At 42.7% G+C, this 25,972-nt stretch overlaps 1 protein-coding gene across 2 annotated transcripts in view; it reads right to left on the minus strand.

Annotated features, from left to right (window-relative positions):
• Nucleotides 1-25,972, minus strand: part of Wdr27 (WD repeat domain 27) — a 118,969-nt gene that overhangs the window by 74,394 nt on the left and 18,603 nt on the right. Inside the window, exons 5-19 of one of the 2 annotated variants that reach the window (XM_028783486.1) lie at nt 24,579-24,692; nt 23,111-23,162; nt 21,578-21,648; nt 20,745-20,865; nt 19,627-19,744; nt 18,094-18,197; nt 16,884-16,951; nt 16,504-16,625; nt 15,991-16,073; nt 14,410-14,488; nt 12,980-13,057; nt 9,361-9,458; nt 7,781-7,870; nt 2,860-2,981; nt 1,194-1,327 (exon numbers count right to left, since the gene is read on the minus strand). In XM_028783486.1, coding sequence (XP_028639319.1) covers nt 1,194-1,327; nt 2,860-2,981; nt 7,781-7,870; nt 9,361-9,458; nt 12,980-13,057; nt 14,410-14,488; nt 15,991-16,073; nt 16,504-16,625; nt 16,884-16,951; nt 18,094-18,197; nt 19,627-19,744; nt 20,745-20,865; nt 21,578-21,648; nt 23,111-23,162; nt 24,579-24,692 — 1,454 coding nt within the window. Of the gene's footprint in view, nt 1-1,193; nt 1,328-2,859; nt 2,982-7,780; nt 7,871-9,360; nt 9,459-12,979; nt 13,058-14,409; nt 14,489-15,990; nt 16,074-16,503; nt 16,626-16,883; nt 16,952-18,093; nt 18,204-19,626; nt 19,745-20,744; nt 20,866-21,577; nt 21,649-23,110; nt 23,163-24,578; nt 24,693-25,972 lie in introns of both variants that reach the window. The other variant, XM_028783485.1, reaches the window with a different exon arrangement.

Consider the following 25,972-nt stretch of genomic DNA (forward strand, 5'->3'; position numbering starts at 1 on the left):
GTGGGATGGGGTGGGATGGGATGGGGTGGGATGGGGTGGAGTGGGATGGGGTGGGGTAGGGTGGGGTGGGGTGGGGTGGGATGGGATGGGGTGGGGTGGGGTGGGATGGGGTGGGTGGGATGGGGTGGGGTGGAGTGGGGTGGGGTAGGATGAGGTAGCATGGGATGGGTGGGATGTTAAGAGTGGGATGGGATAAAGTAGGACAGGTGGCTGAGGTGGGAAAGGTGTGGGGGATGGGCTGGGGTGAGTGGGGTCAAACACATAGGTTAGGTTTGGCTCCACACTGGTTCTGACACTGCAACTCTGGCCCAGCACATGAAGTAGAGGTATGCAGCAGTCAACTAGCAGTCTTCACTCTACCTTGGGTCATCCCACCCTGCTACGATGACATGAAGTGCCCTGCCTAGGACTAAAAGGTTGAGAAGTGACTGACACCCAAGAAATGGGATGGATTCCAGCAGGCACATGTAATCACTCATCAGGACACATATTTACCTGTGCTTTTAACAGCTTTCCAATGGCAACAAAACTAGAAAAACGTTAAAACTAGAAAACAACCTGTCTTATTGCACAAAGTGGTAATAAATATAGAAGAAAAAAATCTCTTTTTACATAAGTGAACATTGTGATAAATATTGTGCCAGATATTTTAATATACAACCATATTTATACTAAAGTATTTTTTAGTTTAAGTATTAAAAATCTCTCATTATTATTAGATATTCTTCTAAGTAACATATCGATGTTTGCACTGAATTACAGAATGTGAATACCACTGTCTAACTATGCATTACAGTTCCCAGGGTTCCTACATTATAGCGGCTACTTAGCACACACTTGTTACTCATCTTTCCATTTCCAAAGGGATACAGAGGCATAGGCAGACATGCCCTCAGAACTTCTCGTACAAGACAGCACTAGACAAGAGACACTAGCAAGACAGACTTCCTCTTGTGGAGTGGCAAACTGAAGGTCAGGGCAAAATTAATGAACAAAGAGAAATGTGTGTTATAGCCAGGGGAACTAAAAAGCCAATAACTAAAACTCCCCCTTACACAAGTTTGTTGGGATTTTTTTTTTTTTTTTAGTTTAAGATTTTAAGGTTCATGTCTCTAGGAATGAAGAGGCAGGGCAGAGTGGGGAAAGTAGGCTGGCTCTTTGGGGTCAGAGCAGGAAAGCTCAACGCCACCCACCTTTGCATGTCATCTCTACAGAGGTTAATGTGGTACTTCAGCAGACAAAATTCAGGGCCAGAAGACAGCAGTATGAAAGTATCCATGTAGTAGAATTGTGCAGCTGTTACTGGCTTGGGAAAAGCATCTGGAGCCTGTGAGGCAGAACAGCTGTGAGAACCCTGCAGCACACTAATAGTCTCTCCCCAACACTACACATACACACACACACCACACACACACACACACACACACACACACACACTGTCCTCATCCTGAACACATGTCTTGTCACAATGCTGATTTTGCTTACTGACCACTGCCAAAGCTTATTTGAATAAAATTTGAAAATTTGGAGGTAAAGGAATGTTGAGACTGGATCACTAGGTAACCTATACTGCCCTCAAACTGACTTAGAGGATGATCCATCCATCCTCAGCCTTCTTGATCAGGGTTTCAGGCTTGTGTTACACAACTTGCTCAAAACATTGGAAAAGTGGGGGAAATGAAACATTGAATATCAAAGATAGTCAACCACTGTTGAAGTGGAGAGCATGATCTGAAACATGGTATAAGAAGCAGGGCTCTAAAGGAGAGTACAGACACCTCAGGACCCTAAGGTAATCCACCAGAATTTAAAAGCAACTTTTGTTTTCATTTTAAAGGAAGACCAATATTGTGTCTCATGCAATCAAGCCCACACAGGGACTAGCACTGATCCCTGCTGCAGGACATTCGCTCCTTTGGTGCTGCTGAGAACTTCCAATGGAGCACTGACCCTGACCAGCCCATCTGCCCTCTGCCCTCTCCAGAAGTGTCCTATAAGAGGATACCTGCCTGTGGCCATGGACAATGCACTCAATGCCTAGCCAACCATCCAGCATCTCAGCTTAGTATCCAGACCCTGCAGAGGGTGGGTCGTAAGACCAACTGAGCATGTGCAGCTCAGCCCAGCATTACCAGAGAGTATTGCATCCTTGGGTCTCTAGCCCAAGAAAAGGTCAAGATTCAAAGTACAATTTCTAACACTATCATATAATGTTAAGTTTAAATATTATAAGTCAAAACATCCAGACTCAGCCTCTGTCTGACATTTCTGAAATGTTCACCACTTCTGGGTTATGTTCACAGTTCGTAGGGTCATGATTCATGAGTAGAAGCAAGGTTTCTAAGAGTTCCATGCTCTGTCTGTCTCTCCTTTCTCACTCTATTTCCAAATAACTTTACAAACGTTCCTTTAAGCCAGTCACTACGCTCCTTCATAATGTCCTCCAGACCATCATATTACCTCTGCGATATAACAATGGGCTAATGTAAAGTCAGCTGTGCTTTACTGTGGATATTTTGCCATTTTCACACCATTACAAATGTAAATATATATTTACCAAAAGTGTGTTACTATGTGTTACATATGCATGCATTTCATATGTGAATGAATGGAAGAAACTACCCTACCATCGTGTGTCTACTGTAGTAAAACAGATCCTCATTATAACTGTTGCTGGTCTCCCCCAAAGAGAGGTAGACAGTTGTGACTGTCCATAGCTCAGGGTCAATAAGCAGTCTGGATCTGTTGCTGGTCTCCTCTAAAGAGGGCTGACAGCTGTCACCATCCATAGCTCAGGGTCACTAAGAATTCTGTCTGATGTCACTGGCCACCATGACACAGGTGCTCAATACACATTACCAAAAGCAGCATGAGTTCTGTCCTGTGAACTGACCACACCCTCAGTGTCTGGTCTCGGCCTGTAGACAGCAACCACCTCTTGTCATGGCTCCAGCAGACAGTGCTCACAGCTCCATCATGACCTAGGTATTCAGGATAAAGGGAAACTAAGTAGAATGTCTGCCTGTATAAGAACAGGCCACAACTGCTTCTTCTCAAAGAATAAGGGAAGCAGTTTCTTGCTGTCAGGCTAAAAAACCAAGTCCAGCACCATATGACCTTGTATTAAAGGTGTTTTAAAATGACAATTCAGGTTTTTCTTCTTTCCTTGCCCCTGTTCCTGGAATGACAACTCTGAGACTAATTATTTATTATAAAATACCTAGGACTAATTATTTATTATAAAATACCTAGGCCATAAGCTTTGGCTCATTTTCTGACTAGCTTATAACTTATTTAAACGCATTTAAACTATTCTATACCTACCATTTAGTTAGTTACCCCACCCCCTTTGGTCCCAGTCTGCTTCTTCCTTCGTGTTTCCTCAGCATTATTCTCAGCTTCATTTCCCTAAGTTCATTTACCTGCTGGTTTATATCTGTCTTACTATTTCCCAGAATCCTCTCTCTTCCTGCTATGTTCTGCCTCCTGTTTGCCTCAACTCACTGGCCATTAGCTTTTATATTGACAGGTGGTGCTTATAAAAGATTCTCTCTACATAAAGTCCTACTGATGAGGCTTGTAGAGGCCTTTCTAAAATCTCTCATTTGTTAAAGATAAAGTTCTGACTTCGTGTACTCAGGTTGGAGGAAGTTCTAATACGGCAGTATAAGAAGCAGTGTTCTAAAAGAGAGTACATTGATCTCTGGACCCTGTGATAACCTGTCAGTATAAATAAGCTTTTTCTTTTAGTCTTAAAGGGAGAAGACAGAAGAACTCCGTGAGGATGTTTGGACATGCTCTGATCATCTGCCTTGGCCAATGGCTTCTGTGGATGCTGGCTTATACAGATGCCAGCACACCAGTGGACAGCACTACTAGGAAACCCACAAGTAGGTGGGACTGACTTTCAGTTACGCAGAGCCTACTCTTCAATCTCCTTCTGACAAGGAACATGCTATCTCCTAATCCCACCTTTGCCCTTACAGTCTCTACAAAACAAACTTGAAACCACAGCTACCTGAGTGAAGTTCTGAGAGACCCAAGAGCCCAAGGATTCATAGAAGCAGAAACTGGAAACAACATCATGGGTTCTTCCCTGGGTGAGCCAGTGGAAATAGGTAGACAGGGGAGCTGGAGGCTGCATACACAGAACATACACAGGCATACACAGAACATCAATGACCCAAGACACGCTGAACCATCACATTCCACCCCACAGTGACCTGTATTAAAGCCTACAGCATAAGGAACCACAACTTTGACAAGAATCTAACTAACAGGAACCTCCCCCCACCCCCACAGGCTGCTCTCAGCACAGGAACCTGTACACTGCAATTGAAAGGGCACTCAGTGAAACAGTATCACCAGAGCACACTGGCCAGAAAGCCACCAAAATAGAAATGGAAGGCCAGAAAGTACTGTAAGTAGGATGCCACTCTGAAAAGGGACCTCAAAACAGAGCAAAAAGTTACCAAGCAGAAAAATTATGCCAAATGGCTTTGCTGCCCTCTTGTGTTGAGTTCTGGCATTTTTCACAAAAGCACAAAGAACCTCTCAAATGCCCAAGGAACATTTACTCACTGCTGTGGGAACACAACATGAGCACTGTGAAAATCTGTGTGCAAGTTGCTCAAAACGCTGGGAAAAGAATACCACGTGATCCAGCGATAACATCCCATACCCAAAGGACTCTGCACCCTACTGTAGAGACCCTTGCTCTTCCATGCTCACTATTGCTCTACTCATAACAGTCAGAATATGGAAACAGCCTATCAACTCACTGATCTGTGTACAACGAAAACGTAGTATGTTTATTCAATAGAATATTATTCAGCCCTAAAGAAAAACAAGATTATGAAATCCCCAGGTAAATGGATATGGATGGAAACAATCCTAAGTGCGGTAACCCAGACCTATAAACACAACGCTCCATGTTTTCGCTAATTCATGGGTATGATCTTTGACTCTTAAGATATGTGTGTTTCATCTGGAATTCCTATGGAAGTCAGGAAATTAGTAAGGGGCCATGAGATGGGGCTTTCAAGGGAGCAGAGAGTGAATGAAATGGTATAAAGAGGTGAAGGGCAGTAAAGGGAAAGGGAAGGTTAAATGGGGTTAGGGCTGCAAACACAGAGTGGAGGAAGAACATGAGGGGTAACTAACACTGAAGAACTTTTGAAAATGACACATGGAAGCCTACAACTGTAAAAGTATGCATACTTAAAATGTATACATAAACATATAAGAAGAATTTAAATGGAGTCACTCTATTTTGCGGTGACAAACCCCTACTAGATACCATAGGCTAACAAATGAAAAGCCCAGAGTCCAGAATGGTTACAACTCTTAAACTTACTGGCCACTGGGGTCCCACAGAACCCCAAATATTACAGGCCATTGCCGATGTTTTGATGGTAAGACTCTATTGATAAAGACGCCACATGCTTGAGTCATGGAATACAAAGAAATGAAGCTGGTTAACACCTGAAGTTTCACCCCTATTGGCTGGCTGCCACGGTCCTGGGAGAGGCTGTACATACTACTAAAGAGAAGCCATCATAAATCGTACCTGGCTGCAAACCCTGAATGCTGCACTGGGCCTGACAGGACACAGCCACTATAATAGTGACACGAATGTCATAGTGATAAACTATTTTCTGATTGGATTTAAGGCCCATCCACAAATTGAAACCCATACCAGGCACTGATATCAGGGCTAAGAACTTGCGGCTAGTAGACAAGCCATAGGCCTAGGGGAGAACACAGTACTAGTGCTCTGCTGAAAGGCCACAGTGTTACACTGACTCCTGATGACTTAACCATATATACAGAGATTAGTGCACCTCTCACCCGTCATCACAGCCGCTGCTTTCCTCAACAGGTGATGGTTAAGATAGAGTCCTACATCTGGAAAAGGTGCAAACACTGTAAGAAACTCAAGTGCTCAATCTGAACGTGGCATCTATTCCAGCTATAGCTCTCCCTATGAATCTATTCTAGCTATAGCACTCCCTCCCAGAGCTCAGGAGAAAAAAACAGGCTGAAAGGGCCTGAGATGGCACAAGATTACAAGGAAGCTATGCTGTCCAGATGCAGCAAGGCAGCTGACATATGAACTCACTGCAGTTCTGGCAGCATGAATAAGATTTATGCAAGCTCAAACCAGACAAAATCTCAATATGGAGAGGAGAGGTAGGCATGAAGAGCTATTGGCAACTGATGGCAGCTGGGAGAGGGAGAGTTGGTTTTCTTTAAGGTCACGGCCCTCGTAGGTCAGTCAAACTCCAGTGAGGGCCAGACATACAAAAGTTTACAGACAATACAAATTGGAATGATGGGTTAGAAAAGAAGAACAACAACAAAATGCTGGGTTGGTAAGGAAGGGTGAATCTGGGAAGAGTCGAGGGAGTGAATATGATCAAATACTTTTTACAAAATTCTTAAAGGATTAATTAAGAACAAATAAATAAACAACACTGACAAATGTCTCAAGCACTCACCAAGCTTAAGAACACTCAAGGCCACTGGGAAATATCACTGTGACTGCACCAGCAGAGGGCACCTGCAACACTGGCACTGGCTTACATCTGCCCTGGGAACAGGGCATGTCTGAGCATCCTGACAACATGCCTGTTCAGTACCTGCCCTGCACAATCCTATCTCCTGACTTCTCAAGTCACTTTTCTATCAGCTACATAATAATACCCTGCACTTCTCAGATGACAAACAGGGATGTCTAGATCCACCTCGTCCCCTAACCTCGGGTGCAGAGGCTGCAGGACAGCACACAAAGGAGGAGCAGGTAGGGCAATTCCACCAGAGTGCAGGTTTCCCAACAAGTAGATGACCCACTCAGAGCTGGAATACTCTCCTCATCGTCCATCTTCCACTTACCACAGCATAAGCTGCCAACTTAGACTGCTCCAACCTGAATCTGAAAGCCAGCACAAGCAATGAACAAGGCAGAATTATACAGAGATGCCCTATATGGACAGTCACAGCCCAATCCTTCAATATACCGCAGAAGGCTGGAAACTGGTACTCCACACCCATACCCCAGGACAAGACCATCATGGATGACTCTAGACCTACTTAGGGCATTCCCCTTTCTCTTTCAAACCACCCTAGACACTGTGAGGACCCTGATGCAGACTAGACAGTTCAAGCTATAGGCCAGGGGGGACCTACATGGGCCACATACATGGGCCACAGTGTACCTCTGATTGTAAGCCTAATCTTACCTGGTCCTGACCCCATCACCTTCCTAGTACTTCATGGCACACCCATATCTGTGCCTCTATCCCTAGTTAAAAGTGTCTGTCCACTGCTACCCAAGCAGGTATATAAGGCAGATGGACATAAGTCAAAGGACTTTTGTGTGTATTTGTATTCAGTAAAAATACCTAGCAAGTACATGTTTCTAAAGCAGCTCCAGGATCTTACTGAAGAGCTAATAATTGCTGGCTGCAAAACCAGGAAAATTTATTTATCAGTTAGGAAATTACCATAGTAGCAACTTTAACATGGTTGTTCTTACTTTTTACAAGTATTGAGCTGCTTAATGTATTAAAACATCCATTAAAAACCCTACTAAACTTCAAAACACACTTCAATAAAAAGTTTTTATTAAATCAAACATATTTCAGCTCTGTAGGACTTCCTTCACTGAGCAGAATTGTTCAAATGCTTTTGCCCATGAAGGCCCTGGCCATAGCCAGATGCCTTGTATTACAAAGCTCATGCACTGGGAGGACACCCCATCCTTCAAAAATAAGGAAACCTGAAAACGCAGCCGGTGCTCCAGAAAGGCTGGCGTTGAAGACCAGGGACAGGTGGTTACCTAAGCCACAGGCCAGCTGCTGTCCATCCCCTGTTTAAAAAATAAACAACTCTATAAAATCATAACATGGGAAGCCCTCTAGTCAACTGACAGAGTGGAGAACATTTAGATAAATAGTCATTTTCTCGAGTAGAGAAGAATTGGATACAACACATGACAAGGCACACTCACCTTTCTCATGCCCTCCTTCCCCAGGAATGTGCCAGGCCCTGAACCAACCCTTCATCAGGACCATCACACCACCCTCCCCAAAGACTACAGAGTGGTTGTCACTGGGACCACCATGGCCTTCTGTTCACAGAAGAAAAACAAAAGGAGCAGGGCCCAGGCTGCAGGCTGCTGCACAGCAACAACGCTTTCACAACAGTCAAAGTGGGGGATCTTCACCAAACATGCAACTTCATAGACAAAAACAGCAAATATCAAAATACCCCTAACAAGCACTGCATATTAGATTTTCAAAAGGCATTTGTCTAGAATTAACTGAACAGTTCTGTGAACCAGAGTAATAAATTTTAACTTTTAGGTAACCCACCAAAAACACTTTGAAGAAGGTGAAATAAAGTGTTTCTTTCTGAAACTTCCTTCACAAAATCACAGGTACTCACAAGCAACCACTTCACTCCCTTCAGACACTATATCAAGAAAAGTGTAAGAGCTCATGAGGAGCTCCAGGAAGGAAGGCAGGGAAGATCCATTTGAGAACATAGCAGCACTGGGGAAGTCAAGAGCTGCTCTTCTTTGTGAGACACAGTCCATTGGAGGAAAGGACACAGCTCACAGGCCAGTGTCAATACCACCTTGTGATGCCTCTGTGGTCAGATCTCTAGCCTCTGTCTGTGTTAAGAGGTCATCACAGAAAGTGGATGTGAGCCATGTGGTAGTGCTGCAGGACAGAAGTGCCCTGTGATAGCCCCCATCAGGTGCAACTGCAGTCTCACTCCATTCCAGACCCAAACCATGCTATGAAGCATCAGTACCGACCTCATGACTTATTTTGGTTTTCAACTTGACTACATCTGGAATCAACTAAAACCCAGGCAGATGGGCACACCTGTGCATGTTTTCTTGATTGTACCATTTGAGGTAGGAAGATCTGCCCCAAATCTTGGTCATACCTAGTAGCAACCCACATAAAAGGACATGAAAGAAGGAAGCTTTGACCTTTTGCCCCTCATTGTTGCTGGCAACTTCATCTATCCTGCTGCTGAAGCATTCCTTCACTGGTATTAGCACCTATTTCTTCAGGATTCCAGCACAGCTTGAAGACCAGCTGAGACATGCTGCTCCATGGACTGAACAACTACTGGATTCTTAGCCTTTCAGTCAGGAGATAGGCATTATTGGAACAGCTGGACCACAGTCTCTAAGCCACTCAATTCCTACATATATTTCCATCACATCAGTTCTGTCCCTCTAGAGAATCCTGATCACATCAATAAAGATTCATAAGGGGACAGCAGGCAGAATCCAGCTTCAGGTAAGAAGTGCAAATGGTTCCAACAAGAGGTTTGGCTTACCTGAGAACTGCAGACAGTTCACAGCAATAGGCTCCTGGGCTACAGCAACCTTTCTGCTGAGATTTCTGGGTAGGAAACTCTCCAAAGAGTACTCTTTACTTTAAGGAAAGTCATAGTAAAAAAACAAGAGATAATTTCAAAAAAGATTAGAAATAAACTACAAATTAAGTATATTTCCCTTTACATAAATATATCATTTTATATAACTAAAACTAAAAATCTATCTAAACTTATAATCACAATCATGAATAACTCTTTAAAACACATTTGTATTTTGTATTGTCAAAAAGACATATATATTTGTGGATTTGTGTGCAAACATGTACACATATGTGCATGTGCATAAGGAGATCAGAGGTCAACCTCAGATGTCATTCTTCAATGAATCTCCAAGATCCTCCTGTCCCCTTCTCTCAATACTGTGCTTATGGGCATAAATGCCCAGCTTTTATGTGGGTGCTAAGGATTCAAATTCACACCCCCTTGTTTGAATAGCAAGCATTCTTAACCACTAAGCCATCTTCCAAGCCCCTGGTTCCATACAGCTATGGGTTGGTATTATAATACTAACTACAGGTACTTTTCAACTTACAATAGAGTCATGGTGGGATAGGGATATGTTCTTCTAGTTGGGCTGCTTGGTCTAGCCTCAATGGAAGAGGATATGCCTAGCCCCAGAGAAACTTGATGTACCAGGGTGGGGAGATACCTGGGGACGGGGGAGCCCACGTGCTCTGAGGAAAGTGGGAAGGGGATAGAGGAAGCGGGGCAGTGAGCAGGATGTAAAGTAAATAAATAAAAATTAATTAATTAATTTAAAAATCATAAGTTGAAAGTATCCTAAGCCAGGAATGCACTTTGCATACCTAACTATAGATCTGCAAGGCTTAACCTAACCTTCTATGAACGTATCCAGACACTCCCATAAGCCCAACGCAGGCACAAAGACCTGATACATAGCTTGTTCCATGACAGGCATTGAATACCCCCGCACAGTACTGAACAACTGCATCCAAAGCACTGCAGCGACAATGCCAGGCTGAGTACCAGCTGTCCCTCGGTGACTCACTGGGAGCAACACTTCAAGCCATTGCTCAGAATCCCAGGAAGGAATCATACTCATACCATTTACTCAGAAAACATGCAAGTCCAAAACAAGAGTGGGTTATATGGAATGGGTATTGCTTTTTTGTACCCATAAAGAGGAAAATTTATAAATTACAGCACCTTAGGTTGGGAATGATTGTATCCAGATAATCTACACTCATTTAACAGTTGCCATGAAAGAATCCCATTCTAAAGGAAACCAAGTTTGACAAAGGAAGGGCATGGGTGCTTACAGGGAGGGTGCTCAAAGAGTGGACAGCACCAGTCTTCCAGGGCCATGCAAAGGGAGCAAAGTTTACCAACGTCTCAGAAGCCTGCAGCCTGAGAACTCACTGCACCATGAAGGCCCATTTTCCTCAAGCATCATGTTGATCCTAGCATTCCTCTCTCTTCTAGGTTCCCACACTATAAAGGGGCCTTGTATGCTACATGGCTATGACAGAATCAATCACTGGGTGTGGTGGGAGAATATCTAGTTTGTTACCTAGATGCTATTCTGATAGGGCTATTTACCATACATTCATGTTCAGCAGAAGCTGGTGACACTGCCCCACCTCTAGCAAGTCAGCATCACTCTTCCATTCCACACCTGTTAGCATCTGGAAAATGCTTCCTGAGAAAATACCATTTTAAGCACTAAAAATACCATTTCCTAAACCTTAAGGATCCTTAAGAGTCATGTCTTCTGGCTTCTTCTTCCCATAAGAGTCAAAATTATACAAAAATATTTCTCATATATGAAGCATGGTTGCCACAGGAGAAACCAGCCCAGTGTAAACAAGGCTCCTTATGGGAGAAAAGAGTAGGAAGAGCGCCAGGGGCTCAGGTCACTCTGGAGGCCCAGGGTCACCAAGAAACACTAAACACTCCATTCAGTAAGGAAAAGAAAAAAGAAAAAAAAATGTTTAGGAAAAATGTCAATATGCATGGTTAAAATCACATCTAGAATACCAAAATCACATTTAAAATGCTACGAATATACTCTTTTTAACAGTAGAAAGTACATTAGAAAAAACTCAGAATGATGACAGATCAATATATGTTAATGTGATTTACACTGTCACTCCAATCTAAGACTACAATTCACAAAACAAAACAAACAAAATAGCAAATACGACCGAGACTGTGAAGAAAGGAAACCTTGATCCACTGTGAGAGGAGATTTAAGTTACAACAGCTACAGTGGAACACAGGATAGAGACACCTCAAAACTTTAAATGAAAACTATCTTATGATCCAATCTTACTCTTGGTACACACTCACAGGAAATAATCATTGCCAAAGAGATGTCTGCTAGTCTGTGTTCACTGATGCACTGTTCACTACAGCTAAACTACAAAATCAGCCGAGGTACCCATCAGTATATGAGTGAAATGTGCTATCTATGCACTATGAAAAAATACTCAGACCTGTGCTAGAAAGATAGCCCAGCAGTTAAGAATACTTGCTGTTCTTTCCAGGTACCCATTCCAATCCCCAACACCTGCATTAGACAGCTCACATTGGTCTATAGCTTCAGTGACTTGGCCTGGCACCCTCTGATAGTCTCTGTGGACACCCACATGCACTCACAGACACTCACTAAAAGTAAAATAAAGCTTTAGAAAGGAAATCCAGCTGCAAAGGAATAACATCCTGCCATTTGAAGTAGACTAGACAGGAACCAAAGGGTGATGAGTAAAATATGCCAGACACAGAGCCTCAAATACTGTATGTCCTCGATCACATGTAGACACAGGACCTCAAATATCACATGGGCTCACTCATATGTGTAAGCTTTCAAAAATTCAAAAAGTTGACCTGAACATAGAATAGTGAGGACTCTAGCAGTTGGGAAGGTGGCCTAGTGAGATCAGTGGATAAAGCATGTCAGGCTTATCAGGAAATGCTGTACATTTGTGCTGAAACATTACACAGTGAGCCCCAGTAACTGGTGCAATTGAAAAAAGTTAGTCACAAAGACTCAAAGCCCCAGGAAACATTTCTGTAAAAATAGTAAGGGGGTGTATGAGTGTTAACTTAGGTAACCTATAATCTGTTTTTTCATTATATATTTCAACTTCAGCCTGAGACAACCCCAAGGCCCAAACTATCTTTATACAGGCATTCAGGCTATGTTTGTAGTATGTTCAGGTCAATGGACTAGCAATGACCACTAAGAAGCAGCATTAAAGCAGCATTAGCTCTGTAGCTGTCCCCTCTGTGACCTCAAATGCTTCTCAGGGGTGGTCAGCCATCAAATACAATGTTTTCCTACAACTGCATTTACCAAAAATTCACTATGTCAAAATTAATAATATATTAATATTAAAAAGAAGAAGAATGTCCAAAGATTATTAAAATGAGTCAATCATATATGATTTAAAGGATACATGTCAGTGACATATTTATTTCGATATTTATGTATATATAGTCTTAAGAATTACACATAAATGGTCTTTAAGAAATACGGAAGCACTTTAAGAATGCTTCTAAGTTGCTCCAAAATTAATACATGCACTCAATTACATACCATTTGTAATTGTTCTTGTATTTTGAAGATCTTTTGTTATTATGCTTGATGTTAGTCTTTGGAGAAAACATACCCATACTGGAAGGAAAACACACACAAATATAAATATAAATAAATATAAATATATAAACTCTTACCAATTAGGATTCTAAATTTCCTAAGATATTTACATTTTATAAAGAAAAATTATAAACATGAACAAACTTATATAATTTTTTCAGCTACCTCCTATTCTTCTTGGCCTCCCAGAAGAACAGGCACTCACTCTACTCAGACATGTCACAATGCTACACACTTTCTCCTCAGTGACCCTATCTAATGCTTCTCAGCTCAAAGTGCCAGGGCAGCCTCAGGACCACCATCATCCAGTGTGGATCCTCAGAATCCACACTTAACTTTACAGATGAGAGGGCTGAGGGGGTGGAAGAGCTGCAGTTGCATACAGGATGACTCACCTAGGTCAGAGGCCTGGAAAAGTCCGAGCAGGGACTCGAGGTTGAAGTGAGAATAGGTGAACAAGAGGGAAGGTCAGATAAGACTGACTAGGAGAGGACAGACCTCATCCTACCCTGCCACATGTTCTCATGCAGGGAGCCCACCGGGGCTCCAGAGTCTAGCACAGTTGTGACTACCACGTTAAAGGAATGGGTATGATGTAACAGGCTACACCATATGAGATCCAGATTTGAGATAAGGGAGTGGTGTGACCACACATTACAAAGAAAAGTAGATTTGCCCTTGAGAGATCTGAGGCTTTTGAAGGACTGGGGAACTTTGAGACTTCGTGGCAGTTTCTCCCACTAACATGATGCTTTGTTTCCTGGTCCCTAGGTAGCCTCACCATTAGACTTGCTACTTCAGATTTTAAACACCCTGAGTTTTAACACCGTAGCATGGGAAAGCTGTTCTAATCAAAGGTCTGGTGGTTCCGGAGGAACTTACTAATAGATTATACAATCCCAACTGACAGCCCTGAAAACACACATATGAGCTCAGCAGGCTGTATTTATGAGAGAGGGACAGGGAACTGATCACAAATTTGAGAGTGAATGGACTCAAAAAAAGTTTAAGGCATTTGTCAGGCCTTAATGGGCTGCATAGTTTTAATGTATCACTTTTCTCCACTTCTCAATCTCAGTAGCTTCTCACTCACCACAGACAACCTTATGACTTGACATGAACGCAAGGACCCGAGTGGAACTTAACAGTAAGTAGCCATTTAACAAAGATTAGCTGTACATATGCTACCCTTGTGGTGACTGTGGCATTCTGGGGTCTAGCCTACATCATAATCCTACTTAGGCCCCTACCCACCCTGTTCATGGTGGGAACACCAGAACATAGTAATGTCCGTGTTAAACCCATCCCAATGGTATGCTTGCAGCTCTGCTCTGTCACTGACACAGAAGACATGAAAGGCTGATACTTACTGTGGTGCCGACGTATAGCCAGATGACCTAACTTTACTGTGGAACACCAGGGGCTTGTCCTCCACGACATTCTTCACAGCTGTATGACATGAAGTGAAAGAAGCAGCATACATTTAACATCACAATTGCACTGTCCTGGAAAAAAAAGAATAGTCTTCCAAAACCAGGAATATTCAAGCAAAATGACCTCTGACCTCTGAAATGAAGAAGCTCTATCCAGAAGTCAATACAAAGAATTACAGCCAGAAATTCATCAAGGAGATTCAAGGTACAGAAAGTAATACAAACTATACTAAACTATACTATGTGTGGCACCATTTATTTCTTTTCTTTTTCTCTCTCTCATTTTCGTTGTTTTGGTTTTGTGGTTTGTTTGTTTTTTTTTTTTTGAGAGGTTGGGGGGGAGACAGAGTTTTTCTTCTGTGTAACAGTCCTGGCTGTCCTGAAATTCACTTAGTATATCAGGATTGCCTTGAACTCACAAAAGTCCAGTTGCTTCTGCCTCCTGGGTGCTGGGATTAGAGGCATGAGGCATCATGCCCAGATAACAGCTTATGTTTCAAATGCATTTAGACTACAGTCCAGTACAGGGTTCCTGTAGGAAGGACGCAGAGGAATGGACCACAGCACACAGACTAACAGGAAACTCACTGAGGGGAGAGCCAAGAAAAGCCATGGTGCAAACAAGGGCAGGCCGCCTGCCTCACAGAACAAATTCAAGAGTTTAATAACTTTCTACTCCTCAGAATGGGAGGCAGAGCTCTAGATAATAGGGGCCCTGGCAGCACAATGTAAGCTCAGGGCCTCATCTAAGCCAGGCTGGAGATCAGTAGCCACAGGGTAAAAGGGAAGGATACATGTAGATGTGGTACACACATACAAATATACAGAATGCATCGGTAAAGCCAACTGGGGCCTGAGTCTTCTTCCCTAAGTCAGTCAGGAGACTTTATGAGACTGTGAGTTGGTCATTGAGGGGAAACAGAGGAGCATCAATCACCGTGATTCCCACAATATAAATAACGGGGACATGATCAATTCTGCCATCTTAACACAGAAGTTAGCTTTCAAAAAATATGCTTTAGAAATATCAATATGAGGACTATTTGGCTAGAGTTTATAACAAACCAATCAAAACCTATTTTTAGATAGTCAACAATAATTTATTATGTACTGGATAATACAAGAAATTACTTCTAGTTGTGGCAGGATATGACTGTGGCTAGATACTCAGAAACTCACACTGAAGTGTGCATGATGTGACAGCAACTGTGCAATCACCCAGGGTCCACCACAGGCACACCGCAAGTTCCCCAGGGTCCATCACAGGTATCTTTGCAAGTCCCCAAAATACCACATCAGCAATGAGACATGCCCTTGAGGAGTATGCCCAAACTCAGGGGGAGAAGTGTGGAGCATATTCCCTACCAAAGACAATGTAATTTAACTCTGAGAGGGGTAGAATAGGCTGCACTGAATGTAACTTTTGGCATATGTGAATTCACAAAGCGATTCAGCAATGTTGACTGTGAGAGGAACTAGCTGCCTCTGCATGTGTGTTTCAGAGTGTGCTATACTAACCAGGTCGTTTGGCATTGGCAAGCTTAGGAAATTTTTCCTTAATAATTCCAAAATACAGTGGAGAAGTTGCCAGGACACAGGAGCTAAAATAAAAATAACCACATTGTGAGAGAAAACAATGATATTATAAAACTGTCTCAATGCAACATACTATTTTTAAGGACAATGTAAGACTAACTCATGTAAATATACATGTATAATATTTGGAATTAAACTACCATTGTCATTATCTTTATGAGAAAAATCTTGACATTTTAATGGATGTGCTATTTTAGAATTTACATTCTATTTTATATAGTATTTAATAGTATTTACATACTATTTTATGTTAAACTATGAAGCATTTAGGTCTGAGTAAAATAAAATCGTGGCATAACAAATTAGTTCTTTCATGTAGCACTAGTATGATTGAGGGTTTCCCATTTTTACCTGTGTCTCTTCACATGAAAAAGATCTAAAATGTTGTACACTGATAAGCACTCACATGCAATGCAATATTCAAAAAGACTGTACCTTGCCAGCACAGAAAGCATCCTTCCTGCACGAGGGCACTGCTGAACGCTCAGCAGAGTAGCCAGGCTGATTTCCAATACAGCAATCTTACTCCCAAACATAGATGAAAGTATGCAAAATGCCTAGGAGACATTTAAAAGATTAGCAGCATGGCTGAACCAGAGGCTTGTGTGCATGCCCCATCTCTCCAGTCATGAACACAGCTTTAACAGTTAGATCTGTTTCACAAGTACAAATGGGATAGCCAGGTACAATAAGTCATAATTTCACATATGAAATATCACCAAGACTGTTAGTACACTGGCACAGTGAAGAGGCACACATCAGAGTACAAAGGACTCATCTGACAGAATTGCCCACTGCATGAGTTTCACACTCACCTTGGCGCTGATGGGCTCACTCATCACTGCACATGACCCAGCAACTTGGACACTCAGGCTCTGAAAGTCTTTATTTTCATTGAAGATAAATATTTGAGACATTAATACAGGGAAACAAGTAGCTGACTCATTTGTTCAGACTAGTTATAAGTACTAAATTAGTGCTCTTGTACCATACAATGTACATAGTTGAAGACAGAATGTGGAAAGAGATGGGTCCTTTGTCACACTGTCAGCCTGTAAGGAATGTGCCAGGGCACAGATGCAGGGGAGTAAGGCTGTGAGTGCTGGCGAGGGTGTGCAGCCAGAGCCCACAGCTGGGAGGAAGTACATAGTATAATACATACATTATGCTTCTGGAGAGGCAGGAAATGACAGTCAAGTCCTGTTTCAGAGCACCTTACAAGAGCAGAGTGGTATAGAGAACAGAGCTATGGGAAAGGACTAAGCAGGATTCCTGCTCATCCTGAACAGCAGGCAAGCCTCAGAAGCTACAGAGAGGGTTGATGCCCTATCTCTCAAATAGACAGAGAAGAACTGAGGCACACAAGAGCATAGGGCTGCTGGGCAGGGGGAGGTATGAGTAAGCATTCCTACCTTTCTTCCAAGGAGAAACTAAGAACTCAGTGCCAGAGAGGACAGCTCCCACTGTAGGCTGTCTAGACCCATGTTGTGTATTCAGAGTAATCTGTACTGACCATAGCACACACGAAGAGAAGAGCCTGCAGGAGCCTACATGTGTCTAGGTGCCCAGTACATGTGTCTACCTGCCTGATAGATATGCCTACATGTCTGATATATGTGTCTAGGTGCCTGGCACATGTGTCTAGGTGCCTGACTGACATGGGGGAAATGAGAGCCTCATAATGAGCCCAACATAAAGATGGACGGAGAGTATCACAAGAGCCTACACATTTGAATAAAGGAGGGTTCCACAGAATCCTGACGCACAAGGAAAGGGGAGAGCCTCACAGAGCCTGAGAGACATGTTCGAGAAATGGAGGTACTGGATGACTCAGAAGGGCAGAAGTTAAGCTATGCCCTTCAGATTCCATGGCACAGGGGTTACTGGTACTCTGAACATGAACCATGTTTGGTTACTGATGAACTTATCTTCAAACTCAAGTGGCAGGCTTTCTACCCCAAACTTTTATTCCCCGTCTTTCTTTAAGAAAACCGACATAAAAGATTACTGAATTCAAGCTCTTACCCTTGAAATGTAAAGCAGCTTCCAATTCAAAGCTTGCCAGGTTCAGTATGAACAAAGCTGTTGAGCTTCCAATCCATAGGCATTTGGTGCACTCAGAGGCAAAACTAATCCTAGGAAAAAAGAAACAAACAGTCTTCCTCTCCAGCATTCCTGTTCCTATGAGGACAGACACACACCTATGTGAATAAGCCACAAGCTGTCTCCACTGACACCTCAGCTAATCACTTCTTCTCCCAAAGCTATGTGCTGGAATTGGGTGCAGAGTTTCCATCCAATTGAATGGTTGACAGCCACTTCTGCCACTGAAAACAGGTATCCCCAGTGGTCACAGCATGACCACTGCTCAACTCTCATCTATGTGGTTTGTCTTTTCTTCTGCCTTTTACAAAAGCAGTTGATGCCTAAGTCATTCAGGATCTAGGCATGTGCTCACATCAATGTCATCAATGTACGTGAAGGCACTGCCAGTTACACTTATGAAGACAAAGGTAAGCTCAGGCAGGAACTATCTGGTTCACAGTGGCAGAGCTCATCAGAAGGCAAATGTGAGTCTGCTTCTATTAATAAGTGTCATTCAAGCTAGGTTTACACTAAATAATCCTCTGCCCGCACTGTGTCCCAGAACACAGAACAGCTGCAAGCCTTCTCACTAGAGCAGTCAGCAAGCAGCCTCTCCACAGGCTCACACTACACAATTCAGCACCTCCCCATCACCTGACAAGTCATCGTGAACAAGAGTCAGTAGTGTGAAGTGTGACCCTGGCTTTGTGTGCAGGAACTCCCGATACCCTGCGACTGCACTGCCAGAGCCAGCCCACAGCACAAGCCCAGCTGTCCTCCTGCCCCTATCGCCCTGTGATGTGGACTAGGAGGACACGCTCGATTCCCAGGGTCCAGGCACTGAAATGAGCTCTCTGCAAGCAACCCTGCTCCTATCTAGAGCTGAATTCACAGATGTTAAATCTCCATGGCTTTCTCAGGGAGAATGACCAGCTCTTGGACAATATTTCCTTGTGTTCCCATCTGTTTTTATCATGCTGAGAAACAGATGAGTAAGGTCACTTAGAATTGATGTTAACAGGGAAAGGAGAGTGAGCTATGTGTGCCTTGTCACAATCTAAAGTTAAGTCCTACTACCGAGGTCCCACCTGCCTAGGTTTGGTAACATTGCTTGAGTAAAACTGGAAAAAAAAAAAACTAAATCTAAGGCTTAAAATATTCAATTTTAGGAACACTTACAGTCAGTAATAATAAGAGACACAAAACTTGGTATTTAGTTCAATCATTCATAAAACTGAATTTAAAGCTCACTTAGGAAAGTTAGAAGGCAGCCGGGCAGTGGTGGCGCACGCCTTTAATCCCAGCACTTGGGAGGCAGAGGCAGGTGGATTTCTGAGTTCGAGGCCAGCCTGGTCTACAGAGTGAGTTCCAGGACAGCCAGGACTACACAGAGAAACCCTGTCTCGAAAAACAAAACAAAAAACAGTTAGAAGGCATCCTGCCTACGACTGTGGCCCTGTTCATCATACGTACGCTCCACACTGGGAATCCGGCAGGCAGAGATCACAGTGAGCCAGGTTCAGGATAGGGAATGTTGCTTCAGCCTCTCCCCTTTTATCTACCTCATGTCTGCAGTGGTACTGATGGCCTTCTAAGGAACAGAGTTATTGATTATTTAAGAAGCTATGTTGCTTAGCAATCAACTAATAGAGAAAAAGAGATGCAGGGAAGTTTCAGAAATACATGTTGATAGAATGAATCATAACTCAAAAGAACATTCAGACTTTAAAAACCAAGAAAAATAAGGTTAAAAAACAAATGAAGCCTAGACTGAGTCTGTAATGGCTGGAGATGGGGAAGAGACACCGATGTAAAGAGGTTGATGCCACCACTCCTAAAACAATGAGGGACTGTCTAGAAAAGAAATAACAAAAATCATGGCTTAATACATTTGGGGGAAGGCAGATGTAATGGTAGGTTAGTAATTTGTGACCTAATAGAAAACAAAATCATTTAGAATTATGCAAAAATATAAACTAAATGAAAAATATCCATGAGAATAAGCATAGGGCAGGAAAGTGACAAGGAAACTAGTCCACACCCAACAGTTCTCAGTCTCGCTCACTTCCCAAGTGACCTGTGGCGGGTGAGAGGAGCTGTGGAGGAGGCTGATATGGACAAGAAGTAATTTTGGACAGCAGAGCTGGTCAGGAGCTTAGGGGAGTAGGTACGGACGCAAACACAGGACCTGTGAGGTGAAGGGCATGGCTGGAGGTAAAGGCAGGATCTGAGACCTGAAGGAAATAGCTCCACACTGAAACTGAAACAACAACGCAACATCTTGGGGGACAAGGCAACAGGTAACTGAGATGAGCCATTCCTGATGGCTGCAGAGACTACCCTCTTGAGCTCCTGTTTTCATGGCAACCTAGGGTTTGTGTTCTCCTGTTCTCATAGTCCTTGTGTGAGAGCCAGCCTCCAGCCTGGAGCACAAACCTATAGAGCTCAGTGGTGTCAGCGGGCAAAATCCCTGGCCTTTCCCAAATCAGAAACCTCCCTTCTATCCCTTCTCACCCTGCCCCACAGACACCCTGGTGTGTACTCTGAGTGCTGTGTCCATGTAGGAGGCCTATAGGGTACAAGCAGCCCACCTGGCAGGCGGCACTGCTCAGACATCATTCTTCGGGTGGTGAAAGTCTCCCTTTTCTTCCTTAGGTCCACATGTGCCACACAGTGGTAGTGATGTCCCTCTATCAAACTAAAGATCCACAGCTACAAAATAAAAAAATATGCATACAGATCTCTTTCAAGAAGTGATACTTACTGCAAAAGCCAAAGGGAAGTGGGGTAGTGCACAGATAGCAGCATCAGATACGTTCCTGGGTTCTCTCGAACACTTGGACTATGCTAATGTTGCTTTTAGCCCCTTCTTGAAAGCGGCACAGCTCCCATGCCAGTGCTTACAGGGGGAATTTTGTCCAGAACCTTAGCTCAGACACAGCTGTGATTCAGTGTCACACAGCACATCCTACAGCCTTTGAGCCATGAACATTTTTCCCATGTTACTGGGCGCTAACACATTAGACAATAGCAGTTGAATTGATGACAAAGAAAATGAACTATCATAACTTCCCAAAGTACATCTTCATCATATTTATATAAACAGCACCTTTATAAAATAAGCCTAAAGTGTTCACATTTTTAAAAATTTGAAATAAATGTTTTCAGTTTTAAAATCATATGAAGCTGATGCTAATAGCTGAGCAAATAGTTCTAACTTTTGCTACAAATACTACATAGCCTTTTTAAAACATGCAGATCAAGGTCCCCTTTGCAGACCAAAGGTTCCCCAACCCTACCACTGAGGTGCACAGTGGGACAAATCCTGGCATATTGCTGGTGACAACATGAAACAGAGACTTTGCACATGTTCCAGTTCTGTACACTTGAAACTCAGATGTAGCTGTACAGGGCTCTCTCTCACCTGGCCATCAGCACTGCCGGTGACCAGCTGTTGGTTTTCCTCATTGATAAGCAAGTTCAGGAGAGGGTAAGCTGTAGAGGGAACACAGGACATTCAGTGTGGACAGTGCTTTTTCTACTCAACTTAGCACTATTCTGAATCTTCATACCAGGAGGTAAATTTATAAACGAACACAACTTTGGAAATATTCATGAGCAAAAGAAAAAAAGGAATGCTGTCCCAAATAAGAAAGGTGTCTATGAATTACAGGCTTCTGGTGGGCCTGGTTCATCTGCCCACACTAAGCAAGTCCAGAGCAACTGCCAACAGCCTAGAGGAAGAAAGTATAGCTCAGCTAGCCCTTCAAACCAGGCAGAGCAGTTCCTGCAGACTAACAACAATGAAATCATGAATTTAGCAATAAAAACAGTAGTTAAATAGATATTTCACTTTAAATAACAAGAACTCCCTAAAATTTAATTTTAATTAAAATACAGTATAAAACTATCAAGAATTTGGAAGAACTAGATAAACAGACTGAGAAACACTATGTGCTAACTAAGCTGTAAATGGCATCCATAGTGAGTTTATAGAACAATTTACAATTGTGTTCCTCAATCAAATTTTTCCACAAGACTGTCTTCAGAAAATTCAACAAACTTCCAGAAAATGTGCTTCATGCCAAAGCTTGTTGAACAATTGCAGGCTGTCAGCACACAATACTCTGCATGTGGGTAACTGACATCAAAAGGTTCAATCTTGGGAAAAGTACAACAGTAACTCTAGCAGGTCACAAAGGCAGCTGTGTTTTCCATAAGTGACATTTTTATGGGGCATCTCAATGGAAAGGAAAGACTCCTAGCATCTTTGGTCTTCCTGCTGCCCCAAGACACTAGTGCATACATGGTGGAACATGGGGGTGGAAGGGATAGGGAGACTCCAGAAACAGTCTCAATAGATATAGGGAAGAAATATAGTGTCCCAGATAAAATGGTCCCCAGATGTCACACACAACACCCCCAAGGTACAGGAGAGCCAACCCATAGAAATTGGTCACACATCTGTATAATCATGTGATGTTTCCATTTCCTACAAAAAGGCAGTTTGATGAAAACACTATTATCTTAGAATTTATAAGATGGACAAATGCTTACAACCTAATCGATGGATTGGATGCTGTCCAGTCCTCCACTCACCAGGGAGGACCCCTCTACAGGGCAGAAGAGGGCCCTGTCTCAGGCACTTTATCTGGAAGCCAAGCTACTCTACATACTTACCTAAAACAGCTCCTTAGAAGCAAAATGCATATATGTGCATATAAGAGTAAGTTAAAATCCTCAGACACAGTAACTGAAAGCTCACCTGCTCAGTAGACAGAGGGAAATCAACTCTGTCTGGCTACATAATACACCCAATTCTGAATGGCTACTTAAAGATGTAGCTGGTGATTCAGACCACTGTCTGCTGCCCTGTCTCTGGGGTGATAACCACACCAGGAGAGTTTGCTTACTCAGCCTGCACAGCTAGAATGTAAAATGTCAGTCTTTCATTTACCTGTTAAAATAGATGAACTGTATATCAAGGATCCCATACAAAAGTCCCAGACCTTCAAATGAAAGACATTTCATTAAGAGACATAAAAATGTTGCCATTATTGCTAACCAGGAACTAAATTTTAAGCAATAAAAATTAATCCATACAAATAATAAAGAATCAAAATTCACATATTGAATCACTGCATTATTAAAACCCAAGGTGAAAGCATACTGATTCCCCCAAAGATGACCACCTGTGGATTTGGGAGGACTTCTCCAAAGATGACCACCTATAAACTTGGGAGGACTTCTCCAAAGATGACCACCTGTGGATCTGGGAGGACTTCTCCAAAGATGACCACCTATAAACTTGGGAGGACTTCTCCAAAGATGACCACCTATGAATTTGGGAGGACTCCTCCAAAGATTAGTAGCTCAGTTAAGAACTGCCAGCATGCCCCTGGGTCTATGCCCCAATTGTAGATGATGTTCACCCACAGGACTGCATTCCAACCATGACAGCCACATGTATTTGCTGTACCCACCATCCCTTCCATGGGAGGCACAGCTCCAAGGACATTCCAAAATATCAACTCTCTTCATTCTCATGACCACCCGTAATACAAGAGGCCCCACTGTGCCTATTTGAAATATAAGAAAACTGAAATACAACATAGTTTATCCAAGTAGCGCAACTTGGATTATTGCTTCAACAGCTGCTAATTCCCAGTGGAAGTCACCTGGTCCCATCAAATGAGTATTTCAAAATGACCAAAGAATGTGTACTCACAATTTCTGTGGTTTAATACACACATGTGACTTTAAGTTTTTCTTTCAGGACAATGATAAATGTTCAACCTTTATTAATAAAATTATAGCAATATTAGCTAACTTGGGACTGCTTAAAAGTGAATTTGCATTTTGCTTTACTTTTTCTGAAGCTTGGTGTAGTGATAATGGAATCCACTCATCTGCTGGTCACTGGGAAACATTGTAGATATACACTGCTCCCTCTAAATTTAGAATCAAGAGTTCTCACAGTTCTTCAATGTCCAAATGCTAGAGACCCAAGAAATGCAACACGGATTAACCCAGATAAAACATCAAAACTCCACTTTTGTGTGATGAGAAAATAGCTTTCTCAGGTGCATGCTTTAAACTGCATTCATTTTTATTTTATGTGTATGAGTGCTTTGCTTACATGCATTTATGTGCACCACACATGTATAGTGCTCATGGAGGCCAAAATAGGGCACTGGATACACTGAAACTAGAATTTCAAACAGTTATGAGCCAGTGTACAGATGCTGGGAACAGAATCCTGGTCCTCCGTAGGAATACCAGTGCTCATAACCACTGGTATTCCTCTTCTCTCCAGTTCTGCCATGTTTATACCAAAAAAAAAATATGCACAGTAGAAGCAACTAAATATGCACAGCAGCAGGTATCTCTACAGCACCCCAACATCCCAAGCCACTACTGCCCACCTTAAAGCTCCTGTCTTCAGACACAGAGATGAGGGTGTGTGCTTGCCAGGGACAGAACTCCACGGCTGTCACTGAGCCTTGATGGCCCTTCAGCTCCACCAGCACAGACCGCTTCTACGAGGATTTGTACAAGAGGTTACTCATGGAGTTTTCTAGAACGATCAACACCATGAAATCATAGTCCACCACATAAAAAAGAGCTTGTTGAAATAAACACTACAAGGCAAGATGAAGGGCTTAGGAGGTAAAGGCACTGCCACCAAGCCTGAAAAGTTACATTCAGACACAGGAATTCATGTGATGGAAAGAGAGAAGCAATTCCACAATTGTCCTCTGACCTTCACACATGTACTGTGCCATGTATGCTCAAATGCATATGCACACAAACATATACAAATACACATGGAGAGAGAGAGAGAGAGAGAGAGAGAGAGAGAGAGAGTTTTTAAAGAATAAATTCTTTTTTACATGTCACTCCTTCCAAATTTGGAGCTGCCCTACATAAATCAACTTAAAAATCTGATGCTGAAGCTCTGAGGGATCAGTGAGTAAAAAATAAGAAACATGCCTGCTGCTCACACAGGTAATCTGCCTGAGCACATCTCTGATGTCTTCATTTTGACACATAACACTGTCAATGACTTTTGCTCTTGGAACACTTTTCTCACTTCAATCACACAATGTTAACTATCTTCCTAACTCATCTGCTCTCCCTCATCCTAACTAATGTTAGTCCTTCCGTTTGGTGATCAGTTTTATTATGTAATAGAGCGCCCCAGTGTGAATCTGTTGACTAATGAAGTTAGCGATGTTAACAACACTCTTGATGCTTAGAACGGACTATCACTTTATCCAGAAGGCCTCCCATGAACACTCCCATGAACTAAGGAAGCAGATGCTCCTTCCCTCTCTCCAAGGAGATTGTATAACACGGGCACTGATTTACCATGGTCCAAGCACCAGTGCCCAGCAAACTCTGAGTTAGAAATCCCCAACCTAGAAAACATTTACTTTTATATAAACTGTCTCAATTTAGCAGCAAGTGAGAAGTCTGAGTCACAGTGGAGAAGACTTTTGACAAATGGCAGCTGAAGCCCTCACTGTGTTATGCAGATTCTTGGGGAACTCCTAACTCGGGAGACTGCTCAAAAAGAACTATTTTCCTAAATGTGTCTGCTGAAAGGTATCCCTGACACAAATTTGTGTAAACACCAATTCTGACAGCTTATCAATTACAAGACCAAGATGTTTTCCTTGGTTTCTCCCCAACATCTTTACAAAATACATTCAGCCAAACTGCCATTTTAAAAGAGAAAGCACAAGTGAACTACTTACCAACAGGAACCCAGACTGAAAGTACACACACATACACACACACACACACACACAAATGT

The sequence above is a fragment of the Grammomys surdaster genome, unplaced genomic scaffold (genome assembly GCF_004785775.1).
Source record: "Grammomys surdaster isolate TR1022 unplaced genomic scaffold, NIH_TR_1.0 1136, whole genome shotgun sequence".
NCBI lineage: Eukaryota > Metazoa > Chordata > Mammalia > Rodentia > Muridae > Grammomys > Grammomys surdaster.